This window comes from Heloderma suspectum, chromosome 2 (assembly GCF_057233095.1).
Source record: "Heloderma suspectum isolate Gila_16-S chromosome 2, 16-S_ref, whole genome shotgun sequence".
NCBI lineage: Eukaryota > Metazoa > Chordata > Lepidosauria > Squamata > Helodermatidae > Heloderma > Heloderma suspectum.
The window spans coordinates 114,623,862-114,644,719 of record NC_139459.1 but is presented as its reverse complement, the minus strand read 5'-3'; the positions used below and the strand labels follow the sequence as shown (position 1 = coordinate 114,644,719).

General features: G+C 46.5%; 1 protein-coding gene across 1 annotated transcript; it reads left to right on the top strand.

Annotated features, from left to right (window-relative positions):
- The first annotated feature begins 4,830 nt into the window (after positions 1 to 4,830).
- SAXO1 (stabilizer of axonemal microtubules 1) lies at positions 4,831 to 17,550 on the top strand. Its single transcript, XM_084832136.1, has 3 exons — positions 4,831 to 5,003; positions 6,696 to 6,898; positions 16,520 to 17,550. The coding sequence occupies exons 1-3, from the start codon at positions 4,864 to 4,866 to the stop codon at positions 17,548 to 17,550; spliced, it is 1,374 nt and encodes a 457-aa protein (XP_084688262.1). The 5' UTR covers positions 4,831 to 4,863.
- The last annotated feature ends 3,308 nt before the right edge of the window (positions 17,551 to 20,858 follow it).

Sequence of the window (20,858 nt, the reverse complement as noted above, 5' to 3'; positions counted from 1 at the left end):
CTCTAGGATGCAGTTCATCTGGCCCTGGAGATTTGAACTCATTCAAAGTAAGTAGGTGTTCCTTGACTGTATGCCTATCGATCTCAAGCTGCAATCCTGCCCCTTCAGCCTGCACTTCGCCTTTGCCAGGGGGGTCATAGACCCTATTTTGGGAGAAGACTGAGCCAAAGTAGGAATTGAGCACCTCTGCCTTTTCTTTGTCCTCTGTTATCATTACTGAAACTATCTCGCTCGCCAGCCAGCCAGCCAGCCAGCCAACTAATGCTCGTTTTATGGAGGGGTGTGTTCCCTGGCCAGAGGGGGTGTGGTGGTGGTAGTGGCAGCAGCAATGCTTCCTCTTCCTCTGGCTGGCCTGCTCACTGGCAAAGCGCCACAGGAGCTGGCTGGGCCTGCAGACCCCGCAGTGCGTGATTCAAAAGCAATTTTTTAAAGTTACATTTTGAGTAGCAGCTATCTGAACCAATCAGATGCTACCCTCAGAGGGGACATGGCCAATGAGGGCATAAGAGCCATGTAAAGTCAGCCCTATACCCTTATTGGTTGTGTCCCCCCCCCCCATGCAGTATATGAATGGTTCAGGTCACTGCTACTCAAAATGTAATTTAAAATTTAGAATGGGGCGCTGTAGGGTCTGCCGGCTCAACCCCAGCACTTCCTTTTGCGGGTTGGGTGGATAACTGAGGAAGAGGAGGGTGCCTGTGGCAGCTGTTGAGGCAGGCTCAGGGGCAGGGGTGGGCCCGTCTGAGCATCTGGGCCCTCGGCTTCTGACCCCCGATGCGGACTCCCGATGCTGGGCCTGCATGTGGTTAGAAAGAAAAGTTTGAGCATTCGACAGACCTGTGTGTTTCCTGGGGTGGTGGTCTGAGAAGTGCCCCTGAGTCATGGATACCTTGTGTGTGAAACAGCAGGCTGTATCAAAAGAGAGTTTCTACAATATCATTTGGAATATTGGGGGTGGCCATATCATTGGTTCACATTACACACCACTCGCAGATGGAGCTCCTCTTCTACTTTACCGTCTTTTGGTGCTAAATGTGGTTTGGCCATTACTGCGCAGCACCTGCCCAGTGTTTCACAGATTGTCTCAACCTTCCATATGCCAATTTGACTGTGTGCATTGGCTCTAAGCGAGTTTCAGTTCCAGGTCAGGAGCTGAAGGTGGATCCCAAATACAATGTTCCACTGGCCACACCCTGCACTAAAGGGTTTGAACCTATTGCCCTCTTGAGGAACCTGTGGCTGTTGAGGAAACTGTGGCCTTCCCGATGTTTTTGGACTCCACCTCCCTTCAGCCCCAGTCAGCACCACCAATTATAAGGATGCTGGGTTGTAATCCAACAACATCTGTAGGGCCATAGGTTCTGTAGCCCTGCCCTAAATATTCAGGGTTGTATCCAATGTTAGTCCTACTTAGAACAGACCCACTGAAGTAAATGAGACGTGTATTAATCATGACTAACTTAAATCCCATTCATTTTAATGGGTCTAAGTAGGAATAAAAAAAACACAACATAATCCTCAGAATTCAAAGTCTGCCAGGATGGAGCTGCCAGTGATTAAGACATAAGACTCTGTGTGTGTGTGTGTGTGTGTAAGAGAGAGCGAGAGAGAGAGAGAGAGCGAGAGAGAGAGAGATTGTGAATCAAGATGAACCCGAGAGGGGTGAACCAAATTCTTCTCTCATCCAAGAATGTTCCGGATTATTTCCATTGATGTCATCTGGAGACATTCCAGAATTATAAAGTGAAAGAGGACTTGAATGTCTGCAGAGGGAGGAAGGTCAACAGTATGGGCCACTGAATTTTAATACAGGAAAGCCAGATTTATTTCTGGATTCAACTGTCGATATTCCCTGAGATGTGAAGGAATTTATTTCATTTGCAGTTTTGCCTAAGGCTCCTACATTTAAACACCAGTGTTTCCTTACTTCACAGTTAGCTATAAATTAATTTCAAGTCTCTCCAGAATGTCTGGGGGTTATTCAAAACCACAATAATAGAAGCTCAACTACAGTGTTTATTGTAGATCCAGAAAGGTATCAGCAAGTCCAAGTGGATGCCAGCTGGGTGACAAGCAGAGCCAAGGAAGTGATTAGAGCAGGCTTCTCCAACCTGGTGCCCTCCAGAAGTTTTGGACTACAATTCCCAGCACTCCTGACCATTGGCTGTGCTTGTTGGGGCTGATGGGAGTTGTAGTCCAAAATATCTGGAGGGCACCAGGTTGGGGAAGGGTATATTAGAGGCAAAAGGGCTTCCTTCAGAAAATGGAAGTCTTGCTAAAATGAGAAGAACAAAAAGGAACACAAAAGAAATGCAAGCAGAAAAAATAGACTTGGAGAAGCATATTGCTAAAAAACATGAAAACCAACAATACACATTTTAAGAAATTCAAGCATATAATAAAGGATGCGTGCACACACAAAGCATTTGAGAAGGATATTACTCAAAACACTAAGACCAACAATAAATGTTTTAAAAAATACATTAGAGGCAAGAAAACGGCTAGGCAGGCAGTTGGACTGTCACATGTCAAGGGAGTTAAGCATCTGCTAGGATAAGGAGACTGCAGAGAAGCGGAATGAATTATTTGCTTCACTCTTCACTGTGGAAGTTGTAGGGCAGTGGCAGATACCCACGCCTGGACTGACGTTTTCAGGAAGGGAGTCTGAAGAACTGAGGTAAATAGCAGTGACAAGAGATGATGTTCTAGGCCTTACTGACAAAGTTAAACTTGAACAAATCATCAGGTCAAGATGGCATCCATCTGAGAGTTCTTAAAGTACTACAGTGTGAAACTGCTGATCTTCTAACAAAAATATGTAACTTGTCCCTAAGATTGGTCTCTGTACCCGAGGGCTGGAAAGTAGCCAATGTAACAGACATTTTTAAAAAAGAATCCAGGGCAGATCCAGGAAATTACAGGCCAGTCATGTCTGGTGGCAAATTGATGAAAAGCATAATTAAAGATAAATTATCAAGCATGTAGAACAGGGTGGACAACCTCTAGCCCTCCAGAAATTGTTGGACTGAAATTTTCAACCGCTCTAGCCAGCATAGCCAATGGTGACGGATGATTGGAGTTGCTGTCCAACAACATCTGGAGGGCCACACATTCCCTATCCCTCATATAGAAGGATAGGTCTTGCTGAAGGAAAATCAGCATGGCTTCAGCAAAGGTAATTCCTGTCTCACTAAGCTTTTGGAGAATGTCAACATGCATGTGGATAGGGGTGATCCAGACTGGTAGGCATTGTATAGTTGGACTTTCAAAAGTATTTGACAAAGTTCTTCCCCAAAGCTCCTGAACGTACTTAGCAGTCATGGAATAAGAGGATGTGTCTCTTATGGACTGGTAACAGGTTTTGTGTTGAATGTGTTTTAGATTGTAAGCTGTAGGGCAGGGACTGACTTGGTTCTATTGATCTGGAAGCCACTCTGGCTAAAGAGTAGGGTATACATTATTTAAACAAACAAACAAAGTGGGATCCCCCAAGGATCTGTATTGTGGCCAGTGCTTTTGAACTTATTCATACATTTTCTGGAGTTTGTGGTAGGCAATTTTTGGATGACACCAAAATATTCAGACTGTCCAAACAAAAATGGATTGTGAAGAGCTCCAAGAGGATCTCTCCAAACTGCAGGAATGGGCATTAAAACGTCAAATGTGGTTCAATGTAAGTAAAACGTGAAGTGATACATGTTGGGGCAAAAATCCTCACTTTACATATATGCTGATGGGCTCTGAGCTGGCAGTGACTGACCAGGCAAGGGATCTTGGGGTCATGGTGGATGGCTCAATGAAAACATTGATCCAGTGTCTGGCAGCTGTGAAGAAGGTGAATTCCATGTTAGGGTTCATTAGGAACTAGATGGGGAAAAAACTGCCTTTATCATAACACCATTACACAAACCTAGGATGCAACTGCACTTGGAATACCATGTATATAGTTCTGGTCACGGCATCTTAGAAAGAAATAGCGTAGAGCTGGAAATAGCATAGTAAAAGGCAACTAAAATTATCAAGGAGCTGGAGCAACTCGCCTGTGAGGAAAGGATAGAGTGTTTGGGGCTTTTTAGCTTAGAAAAAAGATGGGTAAGGGTGGAGACAGATGTTGTGAAGAAATTGGGTAGAGATAATTTTTTCTCCCTCTCTAATAATACTAGAACCCAGCGTCATCCAATGAAGCTGAATGGTGGGAGATTCAGGACAGACAAAAGGAAGCACTTCACACAGCACATCGTTCAAACTGTGGAGTTCACTATCGCAAGATGTGGTGATGGCCACCAACTTGTGCAGCTTTAAAAGTGGATTAGACAAACCCATGGAAGTTAAAGCTATCAGTGCCTACTAGTCACAATGGCTCTCTATTTCCTCCAGTATCAGAGTCAGGATGCCTCCCATCACCACTTGCTGGAGAACACAAGAGGGAGGGTGCTGTTGCCCTCATGTCCTGCTTGTGGGCTTTCCATTGGTGCATCTGGTTGGCCACTGTGGGAACAGAATGCTGCACTAGATAAGCCCTTGGTCTGATCCAGCAGGGCTGTTCTTATGAGAGGCACTAGGGTTTAAACTTGACAGGAAATGACGCTCTTTGACTTGGAAGCCGTACTGTCCCTGCTCCTCCATCCAAAGTGTTTTGGGACTGTGTGTGGTGAATCTGTGGCATGGGAAAGGCTCGCTGCATATGCTCCAAGGACCTCTTTTCTTTATTACTATGTCACATGTCTCCAGATGGAGCCCTGACACCGGAAGCAGGCTGAGCTGAGGCAATCCTGGTGTCATCTTGTAAGTCACCTAATTCCCATTCTTCCTTCCTCCTATAGACGCCACCGTTGCCCTCATCTTGTGAGCAGGCCCTATGAAATGAATGAAAAGCCATGCCTCCTTACCGAGTATACGGACAAATACCCCCTTTATCACAATGCTCAACCCAGGGAATCCTGCAAACCCAAATTAGAGTACAACAAGCAGGAGGTTCCCATGGAAGCCATGTCAACTGCCAGGTAAGAAAATCGAAATGTAAAGGAACAATACCTATGGATTAAGAAAGTCACACATAAATGCATGGAGCTGGGAAAATATGTGTATTGCAGCCAGTGTGGAAGATGAAGTGGCGAATGACAGTGGATTTTATTATCTGGGTGAATGGAAATAGTAAGGAGAGTGGAGAACAGACATCTCCATCCCCTTCCCATGTTTTTTTTTTTTAGACATGTTGTTATTTCCTGTTACACCTATACCTCTGGCCAACCCACAGGTTTTATACACTGAGGAAGTGTTGCTACATGAATAAGTGAGCCTACATGAGCTAGCTACGCATGCCAAAGGCACATATACCTTCTCTTATTTTTAAAAAGTACAGCAATGGGTGTGCGACTTTCATCTGGGTTAAGAGCATTGCTGTTGTCATTAGGAAATATCACTGTCTTGCACACTATGAGCTTTTCTACATGAGACATTTATTGTGTGCTCGTGACTGCTCATTCAGGGTAGTTTGTGGGTGTGCTAGATGATGTTGCCATCCTCCAGGGCCTCTCCCATGCTCTCCAAGCATTTTCATGGGTTTTTTTTTAATTGGGGAAAATCTGGCATTTTGAGGAATGGTGACATGAAGTGCTAGTGTAGTTGCGGAATTCCACTATACCACAGCACCACCTAGAGATTATGTAGCAGAACATATAGAAAGGCAGAGAAGGGAGGAAAAACCCAGGAAAAATGCGCGTAGAGGATTGGATCTTAATCTCACAAAGAATCCAAAAGCTTGTTTCCAGATGTTGCTGAACTTCAACTCCTGTCAGCCACAGCCAGGAAGGTCAATGACCAGGGATGATGGGAGTTGTAGTCCAACAAAATCTGAAGGGCTGCACATTCCCCACTCCTGATTTACAAGTCATCAGAGCATGCAACGTGGCTACAACCTTCTGACTTATTACAGATTTCAGTTTTTAAGACACTGCTGGCCAGTAACAGTAACTAGCATATTTTCATATGAAATCTAAGGGATGGAGCCCATGTAGCAAAGCCTAAGTAATGGAACTACACATATTTGTATTCATCCCTTGTGCCTCATTCCCCTTCCTTGCTCTCTCATTGTTTCCCTCAAACTTAGATTGCAAGTCCTTTGGGGCACAGCATGTCTGTTGACACCCGTCTGTAAAGCTCCATAAATGCTTTGCTGGCTGGGGAATGCTGGGAGTTGTAGGCCTTTTCTCTGTCTAAACATGCATAGGATTGCGCCCTTAGAGAATTAGTCCTCAACTGGTGGGTTGGAAGCCACTGCTGCAGCACTGCCTGACCTAAGGTAGTTTGCAGCAGTAGCATTACTACCACTACACAAATACATGCAAAACATTAGGGAGTGGGTCTACAAATGCATGCTTGGGCTAATAGTGGGTTCCAGGGGTGAAAAGGTTGAACGCTACTGATCTCAATTGTCCCAACCTATGCAAACTTTCTGGAACCTCCAATGTGTGTCTTACACTGTCTACCTGAAGACATGTCAGGGCGTATCCAGATGTAATCACACTTAGAGTCAGCCTTTTTAAATCCATGGGACAAGTTAGTAACTTGTTCCATGGATTTCAATGGGTCTACTCTAAACTTGACTAAATCTGGATCAAACCCATTATAAACACTACCTTTACTTAGTAGTCGATATTAACATTAATGAGACACATTGACGTTCTTTTTCACAGAAGAGATTATGTCCCTCACGAAGTGTTCCCTATCAAACAGAAACCTCCTGATAAGTATGTCAAGAGAGATGAAAATATGGACCTTCTGTCCACGTATAAACAAGACTACAACCCTTACTCCATTTCTCGAGTGCGTCCTTTCTTGCCCCAAGAACAAAAATATTCCTCTGATGAGAAGATGACCACAATACCAACATACAAAAGTAAGTGTCAGACAAAAGAACTATTTTATAAGATGACCTTTTCCTTGTTACATTTTTCTATAAGAATAAAGAACTCTTTTGATGTGGGCCATTTTTTATGTCAGCCTACTACAATCTGGTGCTCTCCAGATGTTTTGGACTTTGGCTCCCATCAGCCCCAACCAGCATGGCCTGTAGTCAGGAATGCTGGGAGTTGTAGTCCAAAACATATGGAGGGCACCAGGTTGGGAAAGGCTTTTTGATGGAAACCACAAATGAACAATTGTGAATGGGAAGAACATACGTGTGTCCATAGGAGTGTACACGTGCCCCTGCACATCACTGTTTCCATTGTTTCCCTTGGGGGTCTTGGAGGCCCTCTCTTTTGGGAAGGGGAATAGGCAGGGCTCGTAAGGCACTGGAGTTCTCAGACTGGGAACTCCAACAAGGGAACCCAAGGCTCCTTACTGTCTGTGTCAAAGGTGGCCAACTTGTGGCCTTCTAGATGTTTTGGCCTACAACCCCTGTGATCCCTCACCATTAACTATGCTGGCTAGGGCTGATAGGAGTTGTAGGCCAAAGTATCTGCAGGGCCACAAGATGCCCATCCCTGATCTATGCCCCCAATAGTAATTTTCCAGAGGAGAGAGCTGATTTCTGTTGCGCATCAGTGCCATCCCTATAAATGCTCAGAGTGCAGTGTTGCAGCTACCAAGTCAGGCGTGGGGTAGCCCCTTTCATGCATTATATGGTGGCAGAACAACATACTGGTAGATGTGCAATCAGGGCTAGAATCATTGCAATACTAAGAAAAATGGGCTTTTATAATCGGGTGAAATTCAGTTGTGTCCGTCTGCCAACAGAATAGCATCCATCAGCAGAGTGGATTCCACCTTCCCCTGCATCCCCCCCTTTGCCCCCCAAATCTGACTGCCTTGACAGGTTTTAGGGACACAGAGGGGGCTGCAGAAGGGAGGAGTGGATGAGACGGTTCCACTGCGTGAGCGGAAGTCGGCTTGCACAATGTTGGATGCCGCCCATAATCTGGAAGGGCCCCAAGGGCCTAAAAACCCAGGAGGGTAGCGTGGCTATGAGATCTCACAATGAATACCTCACAGCCTTGCAGCATCATTCAATGTATTGTTTCAATCTTCTCATTATCTCCAAGATACAGTCTTATCTATCTGTAGGTAGATAATCTAATTTTAGAGTCATTTTATTTGGCTATGCTGAGGTCTGTCTAAACTATTAAACATGTGGTTTGTATCCTTGATTCCCTCCCATATTCCCTAATTTTTTCAAGATGGTGATACATGGGAAACCATTAATATCTACCAGAGTAGAATGAGAGTTTCAATAAAATTGTAACATATTTCGATGGGGGATAGTAGCACTGTTGGCTCCAACAAAGGAAAATATATTCGTAATGCCTAGGAGAGCTTCAAATGTGTGGAGTTTTATAAAAAACAACAACAACCCACACTAGAAATGGAAGACATGTGGAAACGTTTGTCATCTGCTAATATTGTACAAAACTGCCATATCAGTGAACTCTCCCTGGGCTAGATTATCACAAGTAATGGCAAACTCTGAAAGAGCTTCAGTATGCTTTTGATAGCCTACTAAAGCACCTCTGAAAGGTACGGCCTTATGAACCTGCTCCATGCTTTCATACAGGCTGTATGAAATACAGGCACAAATAATGAAGTACATTCTCACTTATTCATTGTTCCATTTCCCCATGATTCCTTTCAATACACATCCCTGATTTCCTCCCAAAGTAACCCTAATCCTTTATTATGGGCAGTAGCTATTAAACCTTGCTTCTCAGCTGAGACACCTTACAAGCATCTCAGTGACTAGGATAAAAATATTGCAAGGAAGCAGGTTTAAATCCCAGCGCCGATACAGATGCTGTATCTGGATGGCAGCTTCTCACATTGACATTTGAGCAATGTAGCACAGAATTGGACGTATGTGTGAGAATCAGGGCTGTGGGGCTGGGGAGAGGTGAAGGACTCCATGGGTTTTTGCACCAGAAGCTCAGTACAAGATCCATCATCTGGACTGATTATCTGGCCAAGACAGTTGGGTTCTCAAATCACACTAAAGGGATCTGTACACCTCAAGTTTATTGCGCATTCATGGTTGCTCATTCACTGAATTGTGCGGGTCCATTACATGACGTCGTCGTGGTCCAGTCACTATTCCACTGTTTCCTCTCACCTATCCCGTGTTTACCTCAAACGGAAAAAATGGGGTATTTTTCCAGATATGCGCAAATGGAACGCCATGTCCTCCCCGTGTATTTCTCCCCTAGCGTGAATGAAGTACTGAGTGTGGTTGCTGGAGACGTGGCCATGACGTCAAAGGTGGTGACGAAGGTCTGATGGGTGTTCAGCCTTCCCGCTCCTGCGTCACTTTGGCTCCTCGCCATTTTCAGCCTGCCTGTTCAAAACAGAGCAGCAGAATGGCAGAGTGGCAGCGAGGGCGCAAAGCGGAGGAGCAGCAGAGGGGCTGAGCAGCAGGGTGCAGAAGGGTGCTTCTAAAAGCATGGAAGAGGGAGGCAGGGCCTGGGGAGATCGTTGGGGGGGGGGCTGTCTGCGTGTCAGTCCCCATCCACCAGTAATGTGCTAGGGGAGGGAAAGGCAGGAACCCAGGAGCAAGTATCGCTGAGCCTGGAGCATAGGTACTGCCTCGTCATGGAAACATAACGCTATGGGAAGCGCGTGTAAAGGGAATCAGTTGTGATCCTGCATTTAAAACGTAAGTGGAAAGCCCTGTTTTAAATGCAGGATTTTAGGCTGGTGTATAAATACCCTAAGGCAGGATTTAGCATTATGTGCTCAAGCAGAAGGATGATATGCAAACCACAAGGCTTAAATACTCCTCCTTCCTTCTCCTGCTCCTGTTGGCTGGGAGGAGGAAGAATAAACCAGGATTCAGTTTTGCTTTAGCAGAGTTCTGAGTTGCTGTTATGTGTGAACCAGGCATCATGATTTAAAAGAAACCCTAATTTGTTAAACAAGCCAGCTAAACAATCTGGGGTTTGTTGCTTGCTCGTTTAACAATTGACTACAGTTTATTTTAAACTGTGATTCCTGGATCACACCTAACAACAAGCAAAGTTCACACCCAACAACCAGTGTAAGGAAATCCTCACTTATTCCTCCTCCCAGCTGCCTGGGGGGATGGGAACGGAGGGGGGCGCTTTGCTCACATAGTGCTAAACCATGGTTAGCATGACATGCAAACCCTCCCAGTAAGAAGCCCTATTTCACACAACAGAAAATTAGCTTGTGGAATTCAGTACTGCAATATGTGGTGATGGCCACTAGCTTAGGTGGCCAGGAGCTAGGATTTCCAAGGTGGTGCCTCGTGGATGCCTCTCTTTGTGCCCACTATGCTCCCTGCCCCTCCTAATTTTTATTTTATTCTCAAATGTTTTTTAATTAAAAAAATAACCGGCAGGCTGGCATGTTGCAAAGCTAAGTGTCAGCCTCCAGCACCATCTTTATTTCCAAGAATGCCTCGGGGCTCTACACCTCTGAGCCTCAGTAGTTTGGCTTCTGTGAAATGATCTGTGGGCTCAAAACAGTGTTTTCTTGCTTTAGGGCTCAGACTCCACTTCTACCTTGTACACAGGTTTTTGGGCAAGTTACTTTTCTTTTAATATATTACTGCGAGACAGTGTGATGTATAAGTATTGTTAAATCTTATTATTTTGAGACAGTGAATTCACCTAAGACCATTTTGGTTTAAAATATAATTGTTTACCAAGTATCATCGCTCTCTAATTGTCCAAATGTACTTTAGGGCACAATCCTTTGGCTGCTAGACAGGGTCTAGATGGCCATAGGATTGTTCTGGGTCTGGGAACCGAGCCCGGTTCCAGGACTCTGAGCTCAGTTCCCAGAAACCTCACTCCCTGCCCCCACCCCCTCGTAGGCAGTGTGGTTCATCTCCCGCTCTGTGCTCGTAAAAGCAGCACAGAGTGGGTGAGAAGGGAGCATGCTGGGGGTGGGGAGGGAGGAGACCGCGGAAGTGCCGTTACAATGCTTCCTATGTGCTGTCTGGCCTCCCCCCCCCCCCAGCGCCAACGCACCCCGGCTAGACAGCTGAAATAGACCATCCAGCTGCAAATGCAGGGCCGCTGGGGAGCAGAGGAGAAGATCCCCTCCGTGCTTCAACTGCTGTGCACTGGATAGTCAGCTGCCTTTGAGTTTTGAGGCGGCCGACTATCCTCATAGGATTGCGCCCTTAGACAATTTTGGTTGAACCATTAATTGTTTTGTCTTTACTGGGCATGATTACCTTTATCCTTGTCAGAAATCAGTAACTTGAGACAGTGTGATATAACAGTAAATCTTGGAATCATTTTTTTTGTATTTGAATATAAACCTTGGAACAAATCTTGTGTATTTCATATTTATGCTCTGCTCCACCCAAGTACTAATAGCCTTAAAATTGACATTATTGCACCTTTTGGTCCTTTTGATCTTGTTTGCACTTCCCTAATGCCATTAAGACTGTAGTCCTCAATGCACTTACTTACAGCACAATCCTACGCATGTCTACTCAGACATAACCTCCTTTGTGTCCAATAGGGCTTATTCCCAGATAAGTGGGTGTAGGACTGCAAATGTAGATGCTGAGAACACCGGCATGGTGCCACCTCTCTCTCCCATCCTATCCCACCTTTTCTGTGATGCCTCTTGTCCTCATATCCAACAGAAATTAAGCTGAAGTGTGTGTAACTGCAATAATGCATTTCCTTCCTGTTTGACTGTATCCTTTACTCCTCCTCTCTGATCTGTATCCTTCCTGTTTGACTGTATCCTTGACTGTATCCTTTACTCCTCCTCTCTGATTCCCCACTCCCACTGAAAGAGGCCTTTTGGAGCAGGGAACTGTCTTATTACTTCTGTTGCACTGTAACATGCCATGGACTTTGATGGCACCATATAAATACATAAATAGGTAAAGTAAGCAATCCTCACATAAGTCAATGAGACGTTCTTCCTAGTAGTTCTGTAGTGAATGTTGGAGAAATCCAGAACAGAACCAAATTAGTTTGGATTCCTATGAATCCGAACCCTGGATTCCACAAAAGATCGGCTTTTTCCAAGTGGCACAAATTCTGCAGACTTGCAGGCCATTTTTTCCCCACTTTCTGGAATTTTACACAAATTTAGAAGAATACATACAATTAAAAGAAAAAAAAAACGCTGGCTGAAAAAAAACCCCACTGGCTGAAAATGCACATTTCCCCATAGGCCAAAACATGAAAATGAGCATTTTGGGGGGATTTGCACATTTGGGGGGGATTTGTGTATCTGGGGGGGGATTTGCACATTTTCATAAGTGTGAATTTGCGCAAATTTTGGAAATTGGGAAAAAATCTGATTCTGCCAATAAACGGGTGATGGAATGAAAGGCAACCGACAATCTGCAAAAGGCAGACAGAACAGATTTTACGGAATCCGTACATCCCTACTTCTTAGTAATCATGATTAGGATCAGGCTGTAAATAAAACAGAAATTTCAGGAAGGCCTCTGGATGAGGCTCTTTGCGAGCACAGGCCTAGCAGGCTTAGATCCAGATTCTGTTGTCAATCTGCCTCTGAACAAGGGGAAAAAACACTGTAGTTGCAAAATAGCAAGCAGGAAACAATTTTCTATAAATGTACACTATGGGAAAATTCCCTATAAAAAAGTCTATAAACAGCAAAGGATGCTCAGATCCTCCCTAAATCCTGTTGTCATCACAATCAGCAGGAATTTAGTACTTGGATGGCATCCTTGATGCACTGGCAAAGGTTCAGGTGTCTGTGGCTTTCTCTGTCTCCGTACAAAAAAAGCAGCATTGTCTTGATGTGTAGCAAGAGCTCAGAGAAGAAATTCCACTCTCTCTGAGATGATTAGAAAACTGTTGAAAAAGATGCACAGAGCTTTAGTTTTGCTCTTGGGAAGGTAGCAGGCATGGAACGAGAAGAGTCCAGCAGCTAAGCCTGGAAACGAGATTGAAACCTTGCAAAAGGAGATCAGTGTCTACATCAGCCTCAGGTTCTCTGTGCAACATGGAATGATGCATTCCAAGAAACTCAGCGCTGCCGCCAAAAGTGGCAGTGCGGCATTAAATTCTCCTCTTTCGTGCTAATGTGTAGTACTGAGAGTAAGACTGCCGACGCTGCAATGATGGCATTTTGTCAGTTCCACTCCACATCTTTGGTTTTCTTTGGGTCTGCTGCTAGTGGGGGCAAGGAAGCACTTGGCAGAACTGTGGGACAATTTAGGGTGCGACCCCATAGAGATCGACAGGAGCCCCCGACTTCCCCTGAAGTCAGAGGCAACCGCCTATCCAATGCAGGGCGGAAGCAGCATGGAGGAGAGGATTCCCTCCATGCTGCAGCCACCCTGCACGTTGCCTTAGATGCATGTGTTCAGGTGTCTAAGTGTGGCTTTGGGGAGGGGGTGGGAACAGGCCTGGAGACCACATAGGAAGCTGTCTAAAACAGCTTCCGTGGTCTCCTCCCATCCCTCCCCCCGGAATGCCCCATGTTCACCCCTCTGTGCTCTGTGTTATGAGCACCGAGGTGGTGGCAGTGCAGTTCTCTCCACCCTGACTATGAGGGGGCGGGGGCGAGAGAGGGGAGCACAGTTTCCCAGCTATGAGCTTGTAGCGGAGATTAATGGATTCCGATGGATTCCAGAGGGCTCTGGGGGATTTTCCTGCTGGTATGGCTGGTGCTCCTGTCGAAGCCCAGGTCGCTCTGTGGAATGCAGAGATGACTCGGGCGGTTGACACGATCGCACCCAAGCACCCTCTCCCTCTGAGCAGAGCCCGGCCAGCTCCTTGGTATACACCTGAGCTGAGGGCAATGAAGCAAGAGGGGAGACAGCTAGAACGCAGGTGGAGGAAAACTTGTGCTGAGTCTGACCGAACACAGGTAAGAGCCCACTATCGAGCCTACTCTGTGGCGGTGAGGGTGGCAAAGAGGCAGTTCTTTTCCACCAGCATTGCATCTTCTCAGTGTCGTCCGGCGGAGCTTTTCCGAGTGGTTCGCGGCCTCTTACATTCTGGGCCAGGGAGAGAGACGGTGGAACCCTCGGTAGCACGCTGTGACGAGTTTGCGCAGCACTTTGAGGATAAAGTCGCTCAGATTCGTCATGAATTGGACACCACCATTAATGCAGTTCCATTGGTAGAGGCGTTCAGAGCACCGTCTGGTCCAGTTTTATTGGATGAGTTTCAGTTACTGAGGCCTGAGGATGCGGACAAGGTGCTTGGCCAAGTCTGATCGACCACTTGTGTGCTTGACCCTTGCCCTTCATGGCTTATTAAATCAAACAAGGAGGGGTTGTCTGGCTGGGTCCAGGAGGTTGTAAATTCCTCCTTGAGAGAGGGAGTGGTGCCTGCTGCTTTAAAAGAGGCAGTAATTAGACCACTCCTGAAAAAGCCTAACCTGGACCCAGAGGATGTTAACAATTATAGGCCAGTGGCCAACATCCCCTTCCTGGGCAAGGTGCTTGAGCGGGTGGTTGTAGGACAGCTCCAGGCACTCTTGAATGAAACGGATTATCTAGATCCATTTCAATCGGGCTTCAGGCCTGGTTTTGGAACAGAAACTGCCTTGGTCGCCCTGTGGGATGACCTCTGCCGGGAGAGGGACAGGGGGAGTGCGACCCTGTTGATTCTCCTGGACCTCTCAGCAGCTTTCGATACCATCGACCATGGTATCCTTCTGGATAGGTTGTCTGGGTTGGGAGTTGGAGGCACTGCACTACAGTGGTTCCGCTCCTACTTGGATGACCGATTCCAGAAGGTGGTGCTGGGTGATTATTGCTATGTGCCATGGCAATTGTGCCATGGGGTTCCACAGGGCTCTATTCTATCCCCCATGCTGTTTAACATCTACATGAAACTGCTGGGGGAGGTTATCCGGAGGTGTGGGCTGAGGTGCCATCAATATGCGGATGACACCCAGCTCTACCTCTCTTTCTCATCAAAACCAGGTGAGGCAGTGGCTGTTCTGAACCAGTGCCTGGGCACGGTAATGGACTGGATGAGTGCTAATAAACTGAAACTCAACCCAGACAAGACGGAGGTACTGTTAGTGGGTGGTTCGTCTGCCCGGCTAGGTGATATTCAACCTGTTCTGGAGGGGGTTGCACTCCCCCTAAAGGATCAGGTTCGTAGTTTGGGGGTGCTCTTGGATCCAGAACTGTCACTTGAGGCACAGGTGAACTCAGTGGCACGGAGCACTTTTTATCAGCTTAGGCTGGTATACCAACTACGCCCTTATCTGGACAGAGATAGCCTAGCTACAGTGATCCATGCTCTGATAACTTCTCGTCTGGATTACTTCAATGCGTTATACGTGGGGCTGCCTTTGAAAACGGTCCGGAAACTTCAGCTGGTCCAAAATAGGGCAGCAAGATTGTTAACAGGGACTGGCCTGCGAGCTCATATTACGCCAGTACTTTTCCAGCTGCACTGGCTGCCAGTCCATTTCCGGGCCCGATTCAAAGTGCTGGTGTAAACATTCAAAGCCCTTAACGGCTTGGGGCCAGGTTACCTGAAGGATCGCCTCCTCCCATATGTCCCTGCCCGGACCTTAAGATCATCATCAGCGGCCCTTCTCCGTGAGCCCCTGCCGAAGGAAGTGAGGTGGGTGGCTACTAGGAGGAGGGCTTTTTCTGTTGTGGCACCCCGGCTCTGGAATGAGCTCCCTAGTGAGGTTCGCCTGGCGCCTACATTGTACTCCTTTCGGCGCCAGGTGAAGACCTTTTTATTTTCCCAGGCATTTTAGCTTTCTAAATTTTTATCTTTGCTGTTTTAAATCTGTATTTTAAACTCCTGTACTGCTGCTAGGTTTTATTGTGGTTGTATTGTTATATTGTGGTTTTAATGTTCTATATATTTTAAATTGTTTTATTGTGTGTTGTTTGGCTTTAGTTTTTGTGAACCGCCCAGAGAACTTCGGCTATTGGGCGGTATAGAAATGAAATAAATAAATAAATAAATATCTGGGAAACTGAAAAATCCTATCTCCTCCAGGTGCTGTCTGGGGGATTTAGGATTGCTCTCTCCATTGCTTTTAGCAGCAGCCCTGTGTTTCTTATCATGTGTAGTTCCACCCTCATACCTTATCCATCTTTCATTAAATTGGAAGGAGCAGACTCCTTCCTTGTACCTTTCTTCTGTGTGGCCAAACTGTGAAATGTATATTAGAAGAGATTTAATTTAAGTTTTTATAATGGTCTTAAAATAATAACATAATGTTACATGTCCAAAAAGTAAAACACAAAGAGAAAATGCTCTATAGAAGTCTTAATCCAACATTCATTCTAATACATGTATTACTGTATAGCATCAAATTGATAATGCTCGATGGCACCTTTTTTCCTTTGATTTCGTTCTCTTCATTCATGCAATTAACATTTATCATCTTTCCAATGAAAAAGCCACCATATTTGTTCTTCCTGCCCTCATTTGCTCAAATTCCATAATTTTATTCGTTAACATGTTATGTCAGAAATGAGGCAGAAATGTAAGTATGGGCATAAACAACCTCTTACTAGTTAGCAAATTTTAGCATCTGATTCACAATCTTAAATCACAATCTCCTTACATTTCAGATGATTACGTGGCATGGAAGCAGCCTAAAAGGGACATGATTAAGCCAGAAAATGCTTACCGTCCATCAGATCAAAAATTTGACCACAGGACCACTAACCAGGATGATTACCTCTACAAGGGACCAGTTATTACCAAAAGCTACAAGCCTTTTAAAGCACCTCACATCACAAACATACCCTTGGAGGGCATGACTAATTATAAGTTGAATTACGTGGCCCATCCTATGCCGAAACGGGATGTCCATGAACGTGAGCCATTCAAGCCCAGTGACGTCCCCTTTGAAGGTCTCACCACCCACAAGCTATCTTACAAAGGATTGGCAGGAGAGCCAGCAAAGTCAGTGAAACCGGCTTATCTGAGGCCAGATGTTGACAGCTTTGCTGGTACTACTGAATTTCGGGAAAAGTACCTAGCTTGGCCAACACCTGCCCCCTTCATCAGAAAGCGTGATGTCTACACACCACCTAAAGAGAAGATGGACCTTCAGACATGTGCACAGATTCATTATGGAGACCCTCATGGGTGCCCAGCAACATCATGTAAACCTTTGGTTCGTGTCCCAGAGAGCACGGGGCCTTTGGACTACCGCACCACCATGAAGGAGGATTACAAGCCTTGGCAGTGTGCAAGACCCAAGGCCGTTTTTCCTCGCCAAGAGCTCACTTTGCCGGCTGTGCCCATGGACACTCTGACCACTTTTCAGAGCCATTACATACCTCATCCACTTCCTTTCACTAGGAGCTTTAAGCCCCGTTGGCCAGCAGCTAGGCCTCACGTACCATTTGCCGAGGAAACTACCTACGCCAGAAGCTACACACCAAAGGAAATTCATATATGTCCTGCCTCTTTCAAAGAGCCACCTGGTTACATATTTGACAAGATTGATGAAGGCGGGCACAAGCGCTTCCGGCCGGCTACAGCGGCCCAATCCCGACGCACATCAAGTTCAAAGATTGCCGATTGGAGAGGCAGCCCTTCTGGGGGCAGGTTGAGCCAAACGGGCCTCAAAGGGGTAGCATTGAAAGCCTGATGTTTTTCAACCTGCTTTTAAACAGATTGCTGATTTTATTCCATAATGAATACTATCAATATAATAGCATTATAAGCCTGGGGCTGAGAATTACGAGACCTTCTGGTAGAGCTGAATAAATAACTTATAGGAAAGTAAGCTCTCCTCCCTTGGTTGCATTATTAGGGATTATTGCTATGGCTGCCACCTGATTAAAAACAGGAAGGTTTTATTTTTATTTATTTTTAATTGCCTGTTGGTTTCTATGGATTTTTTAAAAAAATTGTATCTATGTTGTACAAAATCCAACAGGGCGCTTATGCCCCTGCTGATTCTTTTCCACCCCACCAATTACTTTGTGCAAATGGAACCCTCCGCTTACACAAGGGGGATTTCGAGCATCCTAAAGGACACCCCAAAACAAGCAGAGTTGCCCATTTCTGGGAGGAGGCAGGTGGGCAGGGCAACCTACCTCCTTCCAGAAATGAGCATTTCTGCTCATTTCGGGTTGCCCCAGAAGTGCTAAATTGCCGTTGCACAAGTGGTGTGGGCCACTTGCACCACGCAAGTAGTGGGGCGTAAGAGCATTGGCGGGGGCGTAAGCACCCTGTTGGATTTTGCCCTTTGCACAGCTTTATCTTCTATGCCGCATTGAGAGGGTTCCATTCTTAAAGGCGGCCTAGAGATATAGATATAGATATATAGATATGAGAGGAATCTTAGGCTGCAATTCTGTACCCACTTACCTAGGAGTAAGCTCCACTGAACTGAATGGGTCTTACTTCTGAGTACATATACAATCAAGGAATTCATCAATTAAATCTTCATATAATTGCATGTGAGAAAAAAAACACACCAATAGCTCTAAACAAAGAAATGGTGCTTGCTTTGTTTTTAGATGATGCTTACATATGTCCCAATAGGCATCACTGTAAATGAGGTTTTCCCTCCTGTCTCAGACAGGAAGGACCGCTTCTCCTATGATGGTGCTTGTCGTATGCAGTTGTATGTATTCATAAATAATAATAATTATTACAACCAGCTGTCTGGTTGAACCAGGGTATCTTGTTAGCAATCAACATGCTTCCAAGTGATTAATCAACTAATTCAGCCTTTCCCGACTTTGTGCCCTCCATATATGTTGCACTATTTATTATTTATTTATTAATTAAATTTATTAATTGCCCATCTGGCTGGTCACCCAGTCACTCTGGGCGATGTACAACATACAATAAAACAGTTTAAAACAATAAAATTCTACAGTAAAAACATTTTCTAAAATACCCTAACCCCTCCCAAATACCTGCCTGAACAACCACGTTTTTAATGTGCAGCGGAAGCTCATTAAAGAGGGGGCATGGTAGAGTTCTCTAGGGAGGGAGTTCCACAGAGTGGGGGCCACCGCAGAGAAGGCCCCCTCCCTCATCCCCACCAGTCTAGCTGTCCTGGCTGATGGGACAGAGAGAAGGCCATCCGAGGCTGATCTTGTTAAGCTGCCTGTCTGGTGTTGCCGGAGGTGCTCCTTGAGATAGGCTGGGCTGGAACCATATAGGGTTTTAAAGGTCAAAACCAATACCTTGAATTTGGCCCGGAAAACAACTGGTAACCAGTGCAACTCCTTCAGCACTGGAGTGATGTGATCTCGCCAGCGGCTGCCTTTAATCAGGCAAGCCGCCATGTTCTGTACCAGCTGCAGCTTTCGAACCGTCTTCAAGGGTAACCCCACGTAGAGCGCATTACAGCAGTTTAAACGAGAGGAGACCAGGGCGTGTACTACTGATGGCAGCAGATGATTGGGAAGGTAGGGGCTCAGCTGCTGTATCAGATGGAGTTGGTACAGCGCTGTCCGGCTCACAGCTGACACCTGAGCCTCCATGGACAGTTGGGAGTCTAAGATGACCCCCAAGCTGCAGACCTGGTCTTTCAAGGGTAGCCGTACCCCATTCAACACCAGGTCAACATCCCCCAACCTCCTCTTGTCTCCCACCAAAAGTGCCTCGGTCTTGTCAGGGTTCAGCTTCAGCTTATTCCTCCCCATCCAGCCACTCACCATCTCCAGACATTTGGACAGGGATTCTATGGCCAACCTTGGTGAAGATTTGAATGAGAGGTAGAGCTGCGTGTCATCCGCATATTGATGACACTGCACCCAAACCTCCTGATGATAGCCCCCAGCGGCTTCACATAGATATTAAATAGCATCGGGGAGAGGATGGAACCTTGTGGCACCCCACAAATGAGCGGCCACAGATCCGATACCTCCTCTCCCAGTGCTACCCTCTGGTACCTGCCGGAGAGGAAGGACCGGAATCACCACAGTACAGTGTCTTCAATGACCAACCCCTCCAGGCGGTCCAGGAGGATACCGTGGTCAGCGGTATCAAAAGCCACTGAGAGGTCGAGGAGAACAAGGAAGGAGCATTTGCCCCTATCCAGAGCCCTCCTCATATCATCCACCAAGGCAACCAAGGCCCTTTCTGTCCCATGCCCATTTTAATGGGTCCCCCCTGCAGAGGGGTTGTGGAACCGAGAAGTACAACATCACCAGATAGTGATCTGACCATGACAAGGGGTGGATATACCCCCGACTCCCAGATCAAGTCCTGAGGTGCTCCTGTGAGGACGGCCTCTGAATGTACGTTGAAGTCCCCCAACACCAATAAGTTAGGGGCCTGCACACGCACATCAGGGACCACCTCAAGCACCTTGGCCGGGGAGTCAGTCGTGCAGTGGGGTGGACGGTACATGAGCAGAATCCCCAGACTGCCCTTCGGGCCCAACCTCCAGTACATGCACTCAGCAACCTTGGTCTCCCGGAGAGGGGGTCTGGTGAAGACCAAGGACTCTCAGTAGATAACAGCCACTTCCCCTCCCCGATCCCCAGCCCTCGGCTGCTGTGCATACGAAAACCCGGCTGGGCACATGGCCGCCAGAGTTGAAGCACTGGCCTCAGCCAGCCAGGTCTCCGTAATACATGCCAGGTCTGCACCCCCATCCAGGATCATGTCATGGATGAGGGATGTTTTCTGGGTAACAGAGCTGGCATTGCAGAGCAGCAAACAAAGGCCAGAAGACGGAGTCACGCCTCCCCAAGCCATCCTTTGGCTCTGGGCAGGCCCAGAACAGGGGACAAATATTATGCATCTCCCCCTTGTTCCCCTTACCTGGCTTGGACTGCCCCTTGCGCTCCACCAGTGCCTGCCGCCCAGCCTCGGTATGGTCTGGCCCCCAACACTCCCCCCACTGCCTCCATCAGGTAAACACATGCCTCCTTGCTCCCACCTATCAGGCAGGCTACCCACCCCTAAAACACAACAGAATCCCCCCCG

Excerpts from the sequence above, each read along its gene's own strand:
- SAXO1 (XM_084832136.1), top strand. The coding sequence starts at position 4,864 with ATGAATGAAAAGCCATGCCTCCTTACCGAGTATACGGACAAATACCCC. Across the intron at positions 5,004-6,695 it reads GAAGCCATGTCAACTGCCAG|AAGAGATTATGTCCCTCACG; the intron begins GTAAGAAAATCG and ends TCTTTTTCACAG. Across the intron at positions 6,899-16,519 it reads CACAATACCAACATACAAAA|ATGATTACGTGGCATGGAAG; the intron begins GTAAGTGTCAGA and ends CTTACATTTCAG.